The sequence below is a fragment of the Dissoconium aciculare genome (assembly GCF_010015565.1).
Source record: "Dissoconium aciculare CBS 342.82 unplaced genomic scaffold K489scaffold_1, whole genome shotgun sequence".
Lineage (NCBI taxonomy): Eukaryota > Fungi > Ascomycota > Dothideomycetes > Mycosphaerellales > Dissoconiaceae > Dissoconium > Dissoconium aciculare.
This window is the reverse complement of record NW_022984951.1, coordinates 1436812-1452771: the sequence shown is the minus strand read 5'-3', so window position 1 is coordinate 1452771 and position 15960 is coordinate 1436812. Positions and strand designations below refer to the sequence as shown.

Below are 15960 nucleotides of genomic sequence, written 5' to 3'. Positions count from 1 at the left end.
CAGTACTGCATAGTGCGGGCTAATAGAGAGGCTACAATGCAAAGGAATGTTCAAAATATGTTATCGGCCTGATACTCAGCTTTACTTGTTGGGACGAATCCGGTAAAAAGCAAACGGTCCAGCAACACATAGATGCACCAATCTTGGGGGTAATCTTGCCATGAGCGAGAGCACATTCCAATCCTCGACGCCGCGGTCATCGTCTGCCATTTCCCAGGTGCGAAAGTGTTGTTACATAGTGGCCGACACTCCCATTCAGTGACATGGCGAATGCCAGCCTGCTCATCCACAAGTCTGATGTACATGAAGCTCAGTCGGCGGGCTCGTTAAGTGTTCTGTGCATGCTCATTAAAAAACACCTCCATGCTGACCCGGTACAACTACGCCATGCTTCCATACGGTATCGCCAGGTGGTCAAGTAAGGGCCAATGCTCCTCACGACGTCGCAAGCAATGCTGCGTCTCTATGGCTTATGATGCCGGAGCCCCACGTGGAGCGTCGCCTCCGCCCCGAGGGCCACCGCGTGGGCCACCGCGTCCTCCACCACGGCCACCTCGGTGCTCACCATCGCCGCGAAAGGCACCGCGTCCGCCGCGGCCACCACGGAACTCGCCATCTCCGCGGCCGCGGAAATTGCCACGGCGACCGCCTCGTCCGCGAAATTCACCATCGCCACGTCCGCGGAACCCTCCACGACCACGATTGCGGCCAGGGACCTCATGGAAACCATCATCAGGACCTGATGCGGCTACGGCGCCGCTCTCCGTTTGGTCTCCAGGAGCCCGGGTATCCCATGCCTCACCAGCCTGATTGCCGGTAGGCACATCATGTGTCGAGGGCTCATCTGCCCAGTTGAGACCTTGCGGTGGCAGAGGTGCAGCGCCTGTCGTATCGTTGACCTCTTCAGCAGGGCGAGGGATTATCTCGTAGCTTTCTTCTAGTGCGCTTTCGTTCGAATTTCCTGCTGCAGCGGTATCCCAGCGGTCTCCAGCGACGTTGCCACTGGTTTCACCGACAGTAACCTGAACAGTAGGAACTTGCTCTTGCGCTGCCGCGGCTGTTGACTGAGCATTCAATTCTGTAAGTCCCGCATTGACGATCGTCGGATCCGAGCCGTTCGCACCCGGCACTTCTTCTGCAGGCTGACCGCCTCTCGCCTCCTCTACCGATTCGAGCCATGCTTCCTCTGCTTGAAATGGCGCATGGCTGACGGAAGCCTCCTTGACCTGGGCGTCTGTTTCAAGTCAGCACAGTCTAATGGACCATCAGGCACACAAAGGGAATCCTTGCGCGCTAGCTCCACATGATATGAGGCGACTTACAGGTTATTGGTGTTGGGGTGCCCTCGATGCTCAGTACTTGCTCGCTTGAGCCTTCGATGAGGTTGATGGCAGCGTCCACAGCCTTTTCGTCACCACCATAAACAAGCAGAAGCGCACCTTCAAAGGCAATGCTTTCGTCCGTATCCTGATCGTCTTCGATCGTACGCTTAGCGGCAGCCGCACGAAGGAATTGCGAGAAGATGAGAAGCTTTTTACGTAACTCGGCCGCACCGAGTTGTGTGGCTTCGTTATGTGTGTTTGCCCTTAGCTCGTCCAAGTCTTTCTGGTGTGTCGCAAGCAAGTCTTCTCGCTGCTTATTGAATTTGACTTGATAGTCGGCATCGAACTTGCGATAGTGGGCACTTTGCTCCTCAAGTTGGGCAAGTTGGGCCTGAAGTTGGGGTTTCTTGAGCGCAGCAGCTTTCTGGTCAGCGTTGAGTTTGCGATCGGCAACCAGGCTGTCGAGCGATTTGCCGGGGTTCTCAGCAATTATTGCGTCGATCTTCTGCGATGCGCTCAACTTCTTGGTGATGTTACGAATCTGCTTTTGAAGCTCGCGAAGGTATGGGTGGTCGGTGGCATTTTCTGAGTCGGCTGCAGCAGAGTTCTCTTTAATGTGATTCAATGGAACTACGGGAAGGGTGGATGCGGTGCCATTGGCCTCTGTGCTCCCTTTCGAGGCTCGTTTGCGCGCGGATTTGGACTCTCCGTTCAAGTTCGTGTTGTTGTCGACTGCGGAAGCCATTGTATCGCGTGACCAGGTAGATTGCGGCTATTGACAAAGATTGTGGGGGTGGGCTCAGATGGATCAGCAAGTCGGCAATTTTGATGAGAAGATGGATAATACTCGTTACGATTCTCTGAGAGTTAGATGATCACACAAGTCAAACCACGTTGGTGGACCGGATCTGAGTACCGCTTTCCACGTCTTTCCATTTGCTTGTCATGCACCAGCCCTGTGTGCCTGTAATACGTGCCTGGCTCGGCGCACCTGCCTGGGAACCAGGGTGTGCCGTCATTTGCGACCAGATAAGATCAGCACACGAGGGCTCTTGCACAGTGTTCAGGCCCGGGGTGGGTTGCATGAATAAATCGTTCACCTTCGGCAATCACGCCTACTTCAGACAACCCGCATTCATATACGACAAACAATAAGGCCGGGGTAAGGTTGGTTCTAAGTTTCCGGAGGCTTGTCACGACAATCATACACATATCCATGCCTCGATGGTCACACTCGAGTCTAACACTGCCATCCTAACGACAAGACCACCATGCCGTTCAATTCCTCACAAGCACTCACGAAGCGCTCTATGGAGACTGCATTGATGCCTCCCCCACCGCCTCGAAAACGACAGAAGCGCCCTGCAATCGTTTTAGACGAAGACGAGTATGCACAGGCTGTTTCCGACATCATTGCGCGCGACTACTTCCCAGCCCTTCATGAAATGCAAGCTCAGACAGACTACATGGAAGCAGTCGAAAGCAGCGACAAAGATTGGATAAGAGAGGCGGGCGTGAGGCTCACACAGGCGATGACACCAAAAGGCTATCGTTACAAGGGGAGAAAAAACCTCATGGATCGTAGTCGCCGTGCGACAACTGGTGAAGACACGCCTCGAGGCTACGCCGCCGAGACGCCCGGACAAACGCCTCGCTCAAGCGCCGTCAAGCCAGACAATCCGGCCGTGAACATCAATATGAGCCTGGGCACATTTCAAGCCAAATACACCTCGGAGGACAACGAGAGCTTCAACGCAATACTGGATAAGCAAAACAACCAGCGATCACAAAAGTACACATTTCTTCATAATGGCGACAGAATACCTCCATCGCGGCAGCTGGAGTATCGAGCCGATGGCCAGAAGTTGCTTGGGCAGGGAACCACAAGTTCAAATTCAATTGCACTGCTTGAGACCGATAAGAACTCAAATGCCGCTCAGGCAGCCCCAAGACCGTCGCAAGACCTAGCTGCGAGACCTGCTTCGTTGGACCCATTTCCAAACAAACAGGGCGCAAGGAATCATTTTATGTTTGGGCCAGACGGAATTGAAGAGCAAACAATTGCGCGCAATCTTCCAGGCAGCCCAACAGAGCTTCCGCCAAAAGCCGTTATATATGCAAACACCAGGCTTCCAAGCATCGCCCCATCTGCACAAATGATTCCACCGAGTCCATCTATGAGTGCGATTGATGCAGCTATCGCGGGTCGCTCAGCAGGTACCGAGTCTGAACCTGGTTACTCGGGTGCGGAGACGCCGCGGGTCAATGGGTACGCGTTTGTCGATTCAGAGCCTACGCCGAACGAGTATGGCCAGCCGGCCGACGAGCAAGACGTGGCTGATGCTGAGCACACGCGCGTGATGCGCCTACTTCCAAAACTTGACATTAGTGGGCCAAATCGATTTCACATCCCGGAGAATAATTCACGGGAGATCATACATCGCAAACTAGTCGAACAAGCAGATGGCAATCGCCGAAGCAGGAATAGACTGGAGCACTTGCGCGACCTTGGCATCACACCGGGAAGATCAAAAACTCCCACCTTTGCTAGCAGTCCCTTGCGGAAAGGCCACGCCATGACACCGGCAGCGCGCAGACTGGCAGACACTCTCACAACACCACGGCGCGCGAGCGGAACCTTTGGAAGTCAACAACGAGACAGAACACCGACATTTCGTTCGCGCAAGCCTGTATAATATGTCTAGCTTGCCTGTCGTCGACTCTTGCCATATACGTTACGTGTGACAAATGACATGACCGATGAGGAGCAAGCTCCGATTTATGACAGACGGTAAGAGATACGGTGCATGCGTTTCGTTCAAGGCGCACCGACCATGGTAGCCTTGACCCTGACGCTAATTATGCAAGACATTCACGATAATCCCCGCAAGCCGCCCGACGGCTTCAGTTTCACATGCTGCCCAGGTGCGTCTGCTGTTGCAGAATTGTTACTCGCTCTACAAGACACGGCATGTACTTTCGCGCCTTCGAAAGACAAACGCCCTTCCTATTTGCAATAGCACGCTGAAATACATGGGTCAGCTGAGCTCACGCAGCTGGGCTTAGTGCCCCACTGGATCAGTACATGTCTTTAGAGAAGCGGTGAGCAATGCTTACGATGTTTGGACATTATTGTTCCGCCGTTCATCAGTCTAGCCAGTGAAATCATTGGAGAGGTATAAAAGAGCACTGTGTGCCCTCTGGATGCCTGCAGCTCAAGGTAAGTGCGGACTGCACTGCCCAGGAGTGCCATCATTTGCCCTATCGTCTTCCCGAGAGCTATAATGGTTTCGTTCAAGGTTGTTGACATTTCGAGCTCCACGTGGAAAACAATTATCTGTTTCTCTTCTTGGAATGCTCAGGTGACATGTAACCGCGTTACTAGTTCGGCATAGTGAATATTGTAGGATACTTAGGCATTTCAAGAAAGGTGAAAGAATGCTCAAGCGCTTGCACCGTTGATGATTCCACTCTTTCGTCGCGATGCTCCCCTATATATTACGAGTATGCTATGCGGACGAAAATCTGATAGCATCCATGTTGATTTGTACAGCCCAACTGGGTACTGTAGTATTGTAGCACGGTACAGAGTGGATCACACCTCGAGTTCAGTGTCGGTCTACACCACTGTGTATGTATGACTGATAGCACACCTGGGCACAATTTGTTACAGATTCTCGCCCACCGATGAATCCACCTTTCTTTGGATGATATTTTCACTTACAACAAAGTACTATAACGTGATCAGTTGTAATCCCTCACATGTACACGAAAGGAGAAGTAATCCATCAAAAGTAATTTTTCCCACATGAAATCCATGGATGTGAGGGGTGGGTAACAGCACCCGAGCGTGCTCGGACGGGTTGCGCTTTAGAGTTTAGCTACGGAAGTCCCCGCGTGCTTCTTCCCATCATCTTGCAGGCCTCCAGGCATGATGAGACGCTCCCGACTTTGTGTGGCAGCAGGTGAAAAAAACGGGCCAGGTTTATTAGGCACAATTCGTAAGTCAAATCATCAGTCAGCAATTCGTTAACCCTCGTTCATCCGAAGGGCTTGCTGCAGGACTTGACTGCCACCATACTAGGTAGATAGGTAGTGCTGGTCAATACTGTGCTGCACACACACATCCACCATCCGAGACTTACAGTCATTGCCTCCGTTCTTATACCCTTCCTCATTATCTTCACTCCTTCACTGCGATTATTCGACCTTCTCGGCCGCGCGCGATCCTCGCGCGCGTGCCACACTTGAACGTGACACTCCCTGCCTTTTTCAAACGTCACTTTTAGGTCTCAACCCTTTTTCTGCCTCAAGCGCCGGCGTCGGCGTCGGCGCATCAATCCGCTGCAGACACGCTCACGACTCACAGACCGTGCGCATCTCATGATGGCTTCTGCCAGCACTGCCAACAACCATGCAAATCCGGCCTCGGATTCACTGTTGCCTCCAATGTCGGATGTACAGCCTTCAATCGAGTTGGCCAACAAGCCTGCCAACGCTCTCACGCCACCCACGAGTGAGGAGATGAACATCGACCCCAAGCAGGAACCAGAAGAGTCGGATCTAAGTGAGCTAGACCTGAGTGACGACGATGACGAGGAAGTCTTTCCCGATCACTTCTGGGACGAGGAGAATGGCGGTAAAATCCCAGTATTTAAACCAACGATGGACCAGTTTCGAAGTTTCAAGAGGTACATCGAGAAGATTGACAAATACGGCATGAAATCGGGCATCGTGAAAGTTATCCCGCCAGCGGAATGGTGTGTTGTTCACATCTCAGCGTTACAGCTTGCCATGCTAATCGTACATCAGGCGTGCTTCTCTCCCGGCACTGGACGAACACGTGAAACGCATCCGGATCAAGAATCCTATCACACAGGAATTCAACGGAACTTTTGGAACGTACACACAGCAGAACGTGGAAAAGCAGAGATCCTACAACTTGCCGGAGTGGAAGGCTTTGACTGAGGAGACACAGTATCAACCTCCGGCTAAACGTGGAGAGCGACGCAAGAATCAGGAAAAGGTCACGCGAGGTGGTGGAAACGCTCGAGGACGGGTCTCTTCTGGAGCCCCTACCTCTCAGGACGAAGAGGTTTTGAAGTCAAAAAGGAAACCTGGCCGCCCGCGTCGAAACCCTCTCCCAGGCGAGGAGCTTGCGTCGGACGATGAGGCTCAAGAGAAGCGCATTCAGGAGCCGCCTACACCGAATTCTCCTGCTCCGACAGAGAAGCCCACCAAACGACCCAGGGGCCGTCCAGCCAAGGGTGCAGGCCAGGCCAAGTCAGTAACTGCTCGACGTCTCAACAATACTGCCGAGGCTGCCGAATACGTGGATGAGAAAGCTTTCAAAGACTTCGACTACCGCATGGAGGGCCTTGAAGAATTTACGCCTGAACGTTGTGCTGAACTTGAGACGCATTACTGGAAGAGCTTGGGCTTCAATCAGCCGATGTATGCTGCCGATATGCCTGGATCACTCTTTGACGATTCGACAACAAGCTGGAACGTGGCCAAACTGGAAAACCTGCTTGATGTTCTCGGGACCAAAGTTCCAGGAGTCAACACTGCTTATTTATACATGGGAATGTGGAAGGCTACCTTTGCCTGGCATCTAGAAGACGTCGATTTGTACAGTATCAACTACATTCACTTCGGTGCTCCTAAGCAGTGGTACAGTATTTCCCAAGAGGATGCTCGTAAATTCGAGCGTGCCATGAAACAAGTCTGGCCCCTGGACGCCAAGAATTGCGACCAATTCCTCCGCCACAAGACTTATCTCATCTCGCCAGATGTGCTTCAAAAGCAGTATGGCGTCAAGGTGAATAAGCTCGTTCACTACGAGGGTGAATTCGTCATCACGTACCCCTACGGCTATCATTCCGGCTACAACGTTGGGTACAATTGCGCAGAATCAGTAAACTTCGCCACCGAATCCTGGCTCGACTACGGGCGCATTGCTCGAAAGTGCAATTGTGAAGCTGACAATGTTTGGGTCGACGTGGCCGAAATCGAGCGGAAACTGAGGGGCGAGCCAACTCCTGAATATTACGAGGAAACTGACGACGAGGACGAGGATCTGGACAACGAAGAAGACGGAAATTTGCCTTCACCACCTGCGAGCGTGAAAGGTCGCAAGCCCAAAACTAAGAAACGCAAACGGGATGCCAAGACCGAAGTGCCGAAGAAGAAGACCAAAATCCGCATCAAGATTCGCCGGTCGACCAGGGAGCCATGTGTCATGTGCCCGAACGACAACCCCTGGGAGCCGTTGCTTCACACAGACACCGGCAAAATGGCGCATCGCTCGTGTGCGCTCTACACACCCGAGACGTATGTTGTCCTTGTTAACGGAAAAGAGAAGGTTTGTGGGGTGGCAAACATCGACAAAGCTCGACTCGAGCTCAAATGCAATTTCTGTCGCTCAAGACGTGGTGCCTGCTTCCAATGCTCGTACAAGAAGTGCGCCCGCGCTTTCCACGCGACTTGCGCTGTTGCGGCAGGAGTACTCATTGATGCCGGTCCCGTACCGACGTTCAGTGAGGACGGCACAGAGTACTTCGAGGAAGGCTTCGACTTTCGGTGTCAGTACCACCGACCAAAGATGCCAAAAAATCTCAACGTGGATGCTTTAGAGAACAGCAAGCGGATCATCAACTTTGCGAAGGACCTCAAGCCGAATGATACAGTCCAGGCTCAGCATTCTGGCGGCGCTATTTTCGGCGGATTAGTAGTGGAGAACAGGCCATCAGAGATGACTGTCATCATTGATGTTCTTCCCGACGGGTGAGTGCAGAGAGACTTTTCACTTTTCAGTCATGGATGCTAACTAGCTTCATCAGTGATCGTATCGAGGTGGAATGGAAGTGGTTGTCCCTGCTCAATCAGGACGACTCGTTGCGGCCGAAGCCTTCTGCGTCCGCACTTCCCATGCCTCAAAATTTCAACAAAGACAACTTCTCCATGTCCAATCGCCAGGATGGTGTCCCGACACAAGATGAGCCATTCCATACAGATGAGACTCTCAAGTGGTTCGACTTCTACAACCTGCATATGCCGCCTCCTGGCTACGCGAGCAGTCCGTTTGAGGTCGCAAAAAAGCCTGTCGTAGATCTCGAGTCAGACCTGTTCTACTATCTGCCGGACGGCTCTACCGATGCGAAGCAGTTTTACACGGAAAAGCCTGGTAGTAAAGAGATCTCGACGAGAGCCAATTTCATGGAGCGAATGATTGGTTCCGATCGGTCTGCGAGCACAAACCCTCCTGCGAAACAACCCACTGCGCCAATTCGTGCGCCCTCGAACGTGGTACCACGAAATCCTCCCGCACAAACCGTCGTTGCACCCCGAAATGAGAAGCCGTATGTGTACAAGCCGCGCGAGCCTGCAGCGTCGAATTCCACGGTAAATACGCTAGACTTGTCGGCGTTTCCAGACTCGAGTGAGTTTTTCGCCGACAATCAACAGCTGATGGACACGTCCCGCAACATTTCTCCTGTGAGAATGTATCATCCACCGCTTGCACTATACGGCTACCAGAGCAGCGACTCGTCGCGTCACTCGACACCACTACGATCCTTCCCATCCGACCAGTATTATTCTGCCAAAGTCTTGCCTGCCGCATACAATGGTGAATATTCTTCTTTCCGAAGACAATCGCAGGGCTCGCAGACGCTCCAGCGACCTGACTTCGACACGATGGCTGTCAGTGCGGGCCAGTCCAAGGTCAATCATAGGCAGACAGCATCTGTTGGCGCGTCGTTTCAACCAGGTTCCAACAGCCGGCCACCGTCCTCATCACAAAGTCAGCGTTCATCCTTAGGTGGCCCAGCCACACCGGCGACGACTTTGTCATCAATTTCTAAGCCCGAGATGTCTGCTGGATACATGGAGAATCTTCAGAAGTACCCTTATCTGGTCGAACAATTCGCACGCCGACAGAAAAGTTACGATTCGCCTTTTTCAACTGACGGTGGCTACGCGACCAAGTACAATCCTCTCGAGCTTCATAAGCAGGAGAACGCAATTTCCGCTAAGCGGAACGAGAGCCGCCATACACCCAAGAATTCCATTTCGAATTTGCCGAACCCCCAATGGAGTCCGCCTTCTGAAGTTTGGGTCAGGGCAGGCTTGTCCAAACCACCAACGCCACCACCCCAGCAGCAGCGGTCACAGCATTTTCCAGCGGCTCTGCAAAAGTTCCCTTCGGGTGATCCTCAACCTGCCCAAGAATACACTCGGCAACTTCAAGGCTTACCCAGCACCGCTAGTCGAAACGGCGCGCAGGCACGTATGCTGCGCGATCAGGGCGTCACGCCGTACAATCCCGCCGCCGGATTCCTGCGGAACACGAATTTCGATGCATCAAAGATTTGGAGCAACCCACAAGGGCCCATCACCAACCCCCTAGCAGACACTGCCACCCCGTCGTTCATTTCCGGGAACGCGGCCGTGAATGCAAGCCCATGGAACGCATTACCTCGCAACGACAATGCAACGGGACGGAAGCCCCCAGGCCTTGGTTATGACCCGATGCTTCCGCAGATGGGTGGCAACGAGACATGGAGATACAATTGAATGAGGGACTGTGAATGAGTTCGAATGGGACATGACCATCAGCAATAAAATAGGTAGCGTTCCTTGAGCAGCCTCAGGAACAAATTTGGGAGGAATATGAGTATACAGAGAAAAGTACCATGCGAGCTTTGCTCGATGTCATACACAATCTTGATGTCGTGGAGGACCTTTGGGCACACAGTCTCCGCGATTCCCATGTGGTGAATAGGTTCCAGCAGGATTGCGATTCCCTGGAGTATCTAGGTAGCAATTGCACGACTCAAAAGCACGTGTCAATCTTCCAGAGTCCTCATGGTCTGTGGGCAATGCTCCGATTTCGGCCATCAACTTTGTGATCGTCAAACGGCCGAGGGGCTCGATGTAACAATTCCACGCTGAACGTACTCGTCTTCCCCATTCCACCGCTTGTGTATACTATTGCCGGGCATTCATGTGTAGCGCAAGCACTGAGAAGGAGAGTAATTGCGACGTGAACTCCGTGTTTTCATGCCCTAGCGTCGCCCGAACATCGGGCGTGAAGTTTGCGGAACATGACCCTCACTGGCAACATGGTCACATTTGCTTCAGTCTGCTCTGGCAAGCAAAAGCAAATGTTGTCGGTCGCTTGACCCATGTATGATAAGTACCTTTCGGATACCCATGTTCGTATGCATTTCGCATGCAGGCACAGCGGGGTAAGGCTGCCCGCGTAATGCGATCGGAAGCGGCTTTTCTACAGACTTCACAGCATCGCTTGTTCATGACCTCATGCCATTCGCGATCGGCAGCTCATGTCCGGCCGTCGGCAGGCCTCTGATTACACTGGAGTATGGGAAGGCCTGGCAGAGGCCAAGGTCCTCCTGGTTGTCCTTTGGTGTGCAGCGGACATGTACGTCTGATCGGGCACGACTTCAGGAGCCTCGATATGGCAGGGGGAATTCACGGGTACTCTATTGCTTCGACGCGATCAGCATGAAGATCTTGCGACCCTATGCCGGGTCATGCTCAGACTCCTCTGTCGAGCAGCAGCTTGCGTAAGGCATACTAACACACCTTGACTTAGCAGGAAAGAGGAGTCTCGACATGATGCGATGACCACGGCCTGCATTGATCCGGCATAAATCAAAGCTGCAAGCGACCCACCAATGCTGTTGAAGCCTTAGCACGTCGGGAGTCATCGTTCGATCGCCGTCCCAACTGCGCCATGTTGGCGTAGTCGTGAGAGTGTTGATCAATCCATGGATGCTGGAGTACTGTGCGCTTAGGGTTGGTGTGTACAGCAAGCCCAACCAAGCCGACTGCCGGAACGCATGTGCACACGAGTTAGCGCCGCCGAGCACCGAAGCCACAGGCGTGTAGGGCCGGCCGAGTCCGACGTCACTTTGTCGGCCGCCTCACGAGGGAAAAGAGGGAGAGGGAGAGACAGGGGGTAAGAACAGTATTCCTATCTACTGTAAACCCTGTACAATGTGTCATTAGGCTCACACTGCGTATATAGTGGCCGTGTAGCATTTGTCTATCTCAGCTGTTGTGTCTGCCAAGTCCGATACATCGCGAAGTGAGTGCTTATAGCCAAGCAATGTGATTGGGTGAACTAAGCAATTGTGACGCTAACCGAATTGATCTGGGGCGTGCAGATATGTTTCAGAGAGCGCGCGACTAAATTGCTTTCCTCTAAGATCGACTGACGGAGTCTGATCCTGCAGCAATCCCGACTTCATCATGGCGCGAGTGTCGGATAGCGCTCAGGTACAGTGCTACGATCCTTCGTGCAAGGTCGACACTCTGCTCTATGTTACTCGATCTGCCCCGGTCTCTAGCAGATGCTGTGTCTGCCTCGGCCCAGCCTGTTATGAATGCTTGTCGAGCGCCTTGCGCTGCGTTTCGTGAAAATGCCCAAACAGATATGGGCGTGACCTGCTAAATCGAAGCTTGAAACGTGTGCCTGCTGTGTCGCCGAAGGACCGGTCCTGTGACAAGACGAGGAAATGACCCACTATGCATGCCACTGTAGTGATATTATGACGAACAATGATCCTCTACAGGACATCTGATGCATTACCTGGTATGATCATTGTACTATTTATGTCGCTCGCCCGGCGGCCGCTTGATGGCCTTTCCATTTCTATTTTCAAATCACTGACCTCATATTTCTGAGTCTAGAGGCACAGTAGAGACGACCGACTATATCGGTACGGCGTGCATATACCACATTCTGTTCGAGCGCGAGCTCATTCTGGAAGCATTTCCCCCAAAATACAAACCCGCAGGCGGGTCTTCTTTTAGGACGCAAGAATCGTGACCAGCAGCGGGACTGGAGAACCTTATCCTTGATAAGCTGCGTAACAACAATTCCAATCCGAAGAAACTCCTGGGCCTTGTCATGCGTCCCTCTCGGTTGATGGCCTTGACGGCCTCTCTCGCGATTTTGCAACTTGGCAGCGCAATGCCCTGGGACCGGTCAAATCTACAAACCGTGCCTGATAGACAACAAGCATACAACTCGTCAACGAACTTGGTGGAATCAGATCAGCACTTAGAAGGCACGCTCAGCTCTGCACTCGTCCAGAGAAAAGCAGACAGCACAGAACGCATGCGTGGAGTCAACATAGGATCCTGGCTGGTCCTCGAATACTGGATGACGCCCGATATTTTCGCTGGGACTGGTGCAAAAGACCAGATCACGTTTGACGCCACTCCAGGTGCACAGGCCAAATTAAAAAAGCACTGGGAAACCTTCTTCACCGAAGATGACGTGAAGAAGCTTTCTTCTTGGGGCATCAATTCCCTGAGAATCCCAGTAGGCTTCTGGGCGTACGATAACGAGAAGACGCCGTACATTTCTGGAGCCGACGCATATCTAGAGAAGGCAATAGCATGGGCGCGGAAGTACCGCATGAAGGTTATTGTAGACTGCCATGGGTCTCCAGGATCTCAGAACGGGTTCGATAGTTCCGGACACACCGGCGTTGTTCAATGGCAAAATCCCTCAAATCTTGAGAGGAGCACACGCGTCCTCGAGACAATGGCGAAGAAGTATGGTGCAGAAAAGTACGCGGATGTCGTTTACGGTATTGAATTGGTCAATGAGCCCATCTCGTGGGCGCAGAATGATTTTTTGATCACAAAGATCTGGGCTCAGCAGGCCTACCATCGCGTCCAAGCAGCTGCAACGAATAAGAATCTCGCCATAATCATGCATGATGGATTCATGCGACCGGAGAAATGGCAAGATGTCAGCGTCAACATCACCAGACACGTGCGCAACAAGGCCGACATGAATTTCGTCATCGACACGCACCTTTATCAGAATCAGGTCGATGCAGACTCGAAGCTGACGCAGAAGGAACACATCGAGAAAGCATGCGGCTGGAAGAGATCAGAGCCTCTCGACCAGCATCAAAACGGGATGCCGGTAATTGTGGGCGAGTTCAGCGCGCAAACAAATATTTGCGCCAACCCAGATGGAAGCATTATCGCCGGAAGTGTTTGCCATAAGGACGGCTGTCAGTGTTCGAGCAACGTTGATGTAGAGCACTGGAAGCAGCCGCTCATCGACGCTACCCGGCGGTACGTCGAGGCCCAGCTAGACACGTTCGAGAGCTCGGCCAAAGGGTGGTTTATGTGGTCATATAAGGCGCCTGGCGCTTGGGGATTGGATAATGCCGTCAAATATGGACTGATAGGGAAGAAGGTCACAGATCGCAGATTCCCGAATCAATGCAAGGGGTGATTGGATCTCAGGTGGATCCACGTCTGAAGGTTATTGATCGCATCTCGTGTCGCGAATTTCAAATCTCCGGTGTTGAGTCACCTTTCCCACGTTTTCTGTCCGAACATGTCTCTCCTTCTACTTATCTCTTAAGTCCCCAACCCAACTCCAAGCTTACAATGATGTGCGACATGAGCTCTGCACTCTTCGACTTGGTTGTCTAGAATGATTACTTAGAGTAAGGGAGAAAATGTCACCCGGTGAGAAGTGTATAATCCCTGCACAAGTAGCAGTACGTGCTGTAGTAGGAGTGATTTTAGTCCACAATGCGACAGCATGTATACGACAAGGCCGCTATCGAACAAAAGAACGATACATGCCCGGGCATCTCACCTCAAACACGACCCAAACAACTCGTTTTCAACATGACTTCTCACATCTTCCCGACATCACACGTCTGGGTCCACTCGTCATAATTTACCTCTCACGTCCCACAGCATGAAAAGTTTGCGAAAAGCGAATGGAAGCATATACTATATTGCGTGATTCTGAATAGCACTTCCAAGCTGGTGTATCGTCTCGCGTGTGAGAGGCGGCGCGATACCACTGCGCTCGAGGTCCTGATAGTTGGCCACCGTGAATCTCATGATGTCAATAGGCTTCAGATGCCCCATAATGACGAGCATAATCTCGGCCGGAATTTTCAACAGAGGGAAGAGCTGCGATAATCGTGTCTGACTCGTAATGTACAGCACTCGAGATTTAGACAGAGCCGGTGCCAGACCACGAGCGTGTAGCAGGGGATAATTAGCAAACGCGAAATTGATGAAGGTCTCAGGTGGAAGAAGATCCACAATGGCAAGGACGAGCTCGGGTGGCAACGAATAAAATGGATGTCTCGGCGGCGCCGCGAACATTGCGCTCTTTATGCCGGGTCCTACCAGCCGGTTTGTGTCAAGTTCGGTTGAACTCGGACAAGCTGTATAATATCTCGTCGTACGCTATTCCTGACGCACTTTCGCTGGAGGAAGCTGTACAGATCGCAAAGAAAGGGACGCCAGAAACCATGAGCAGATGGCGAGGGTAACAACGTAGGCGGCAGTGAAGCCGAGTGATTTGGGTACGATGTTGTGCAGATACGGATCTAGTATGATATCGGCGTGAACCTTAGGCGGATTCCGCATGAGAGTTCGATTTGTAGTGTAGTAGTCTGCCGTCGATTGAACATGCAGCAGGAGTATGCTTTTGTTCGAGTACTCTCGCCGTTTTGCTGGAGTCTGGACCGCCTTTCGGCTTGCGGAATGCTTGGAAAGGCTCTGTGACAAGGATGAGTCACCAAGAACATGTGTTAATGTGTGAACATCGAGCCAGAATTCGCTTGGTTGCTATGTACAAGGTCAGTCTTATCACAGGGACACGATGCATGTGTTCGTGAATGCAGAGATCAGACGGGTGATCAGCTCACAATCGCGGGCCAACAAATCCGAACTTCGTATCTTTGATGCGGCGTCAGGCTGTCCAGGAGATACCACGATTCGATTCCACGTTTGTTCGCCCCCGAGGGAAAGGCAACAGAGAGAGACGTCCGGAAGCTGGAGCCGTTGCCAGGCGTAAGAGTATCGATGAAGGAGGTTTCGAGCTTCAAATACGGCTCAGATGAAGATATGGCAGCGGGTGCGATAAAGATGACCTTTTCGGTGTTTGCGCGCGCGAGATGTGAGCAGGCGAGCAAAGACGTGGCTATGAAGCCTTGCGAGAGCTTCATATTGTTGCGATATTGTGCAACCACGAAGGAGTCGTTACGCTGAAAAGGTGAGCATGTCTTACTGTGTTGACCTTGAGAAGACGTACGTGAATTTGTCACATGCCTAGGTGCACAAATTTAGTGGAGCGATGTTAATACACTGACTGCAGCGGGACTAACGACTGATCGTGATTCAGATGCAATATCGTCTCGTGCACATGGCAACACGCCCGGGCGATGAATCGATTGCATTGTATTTCTCAGATGCAGCCACAGCAGCTGTCTATGCACTGTGCAAGGTCTCCTTCCCGGTCCGAAATGCAGGCGCCTGGCCACCAGCCCTGACTGAGGAGTAATGGTCATTGGAAGCTTCCACTTCGGAACGCGTACATTCTAGGACACGGCAGACACAAGAGACGACCATAGAGACGTCGACATGGTACTGCGATCGCGAACAACCAGCGCGCCACCGTGGCTTCGAATATTCAGTTCTAAGAAAACGTGATCTTGGTGCGTCCAACAGCCATGTTCGTTTGATCATTTGCTACGGTCGAAATAATACACACACACACAAAGAGCGTGATGAACCTCGGGAGCTACACTGCATACCGCCCCGAAAGAAAGGG

The 15960-nt window shown here is 52.3% G+C and overlaps 6 protein-coding genes across 6 annotated transcripts; 3 read left to right on the top strand and 3 right to left on the bottom strand.

The window, feature by feature from the left end:
* Positions 1-387: 387 nt before the first annotated feature.
* K489DRAFT_15032 (uncharacterized protein) lies at positions 388-2193 on the bottom strand. The gene is made up of 4 exons (XM_033599217.1): positions 2170-2193; positions 1608-2120; positions 1323-1415; positions 388-1234 (listed from the first exon to the last, which is right to left on the bottom strand). The coding sequence occupies exons 2-4, from the start codon at positions 2065-2067 to the stop codon at positions 471-473; spliced, it is 1317 nt and encodes a 438-aa protein (XP_033464430.1). The 5' UTR covers positions 2068-2120; positions 2170-2193; the 3' UTR covers positions 388-470.
* A 400-nt stretch (positions 2194-2593) lies between these two features.
* On the top strand, positions 2594-4018 carry K489DRAFT_311041 (uncharacterized protein; the record flags this gene model as incomplete). The annotated part of the gene is made up of 1 exon (XM_033600751.1): positions 2594-4018. One exon carries the CDS (start codon positions 2594-2596, stop codon positions 4016-4018), a length of 1425 nt encoding a protein of 474 aa, XP_033464429.1.
* Positions 4019-5413: 1395 nt separating this feature from the next.
* K489DRAFT_375485 (uncharacterized protein) lies at positions 5414-10231 on the top strand. Its single transcript, XM_033603696.1, has 3 exons — positions 5414-6082; positions 6135-8108; positions 8165-10231. The coding sequence occupies exons 1-3, from the start codon at positions 5706-5708 to the stop codon at positions 9897-9899; spliced, it is 4086 nt and encodes a 1361-aa protein (XP_033464428.1). The 5' UTR covers positions 5414-5705; the 3' UTR covers positions 9900-10231.
* A 1639-nt stretch (positions 10232-11870) lies between these two features.
* Positions 11871-13726, top strand: K489DRAFT_14970 (glycoside hydrolase family 5 protein). The gene is made up of 2 exons (XM_033599212.1): positions 11871-11943; positions 12042-13726. The coding sequence occupies exon 2, from the start codon at positions 12262-12264 to the stop codon at positions 13609-13611; it is 1350 nt and encodes a 449-aa protein (XP_033464427.1). The 5' UTR covers positions 11871-11943; positions 12042-12261; the 3' UTR covers positions 13612-13726.
* A 397-nt stretch (positions 13727-14123) lies between these two features.
* K489DRAFT_406090 (uncharacterized protein) lies at positions 14124-14507 on the bottom strand (the record flags this gene model as incomplete). The annotated part of the gene is made up of 1 exon (XM_033607219.1): positions 14124-14507. One exon carries the CDS (start codon positions 14505-14507, stop codon positions 14124-14126), a length of 384 nt encoding a protein of 127 aa, XP_033464426.1.
* On the bottom strand, positions 14342-15559 carry K489DRAFT_14937 (uncharacterized protein). The gene is made up of 4 exons (XM_033599208.1): positions 15515-15559; positions 15442-15458; positions 15056-15394; positions 14342-14975 (listed from the first exon to the last, which is right to left on the bottom strand). Exons 3-4 carry the CDS (start codon positions 15353-15355, stop codon positions 14592-14594), a joined length of 684 nt encoding a protein of 227 aa, XP_033464425.1. The 5' UTR covers positions 15356-15394; positions 15442-15458; positions 15515-15559; the 3' UTR covers positions 14342-14591.
* Between the last annotated feature and the right edge of the window lie 401 nt (positions 15560-15960).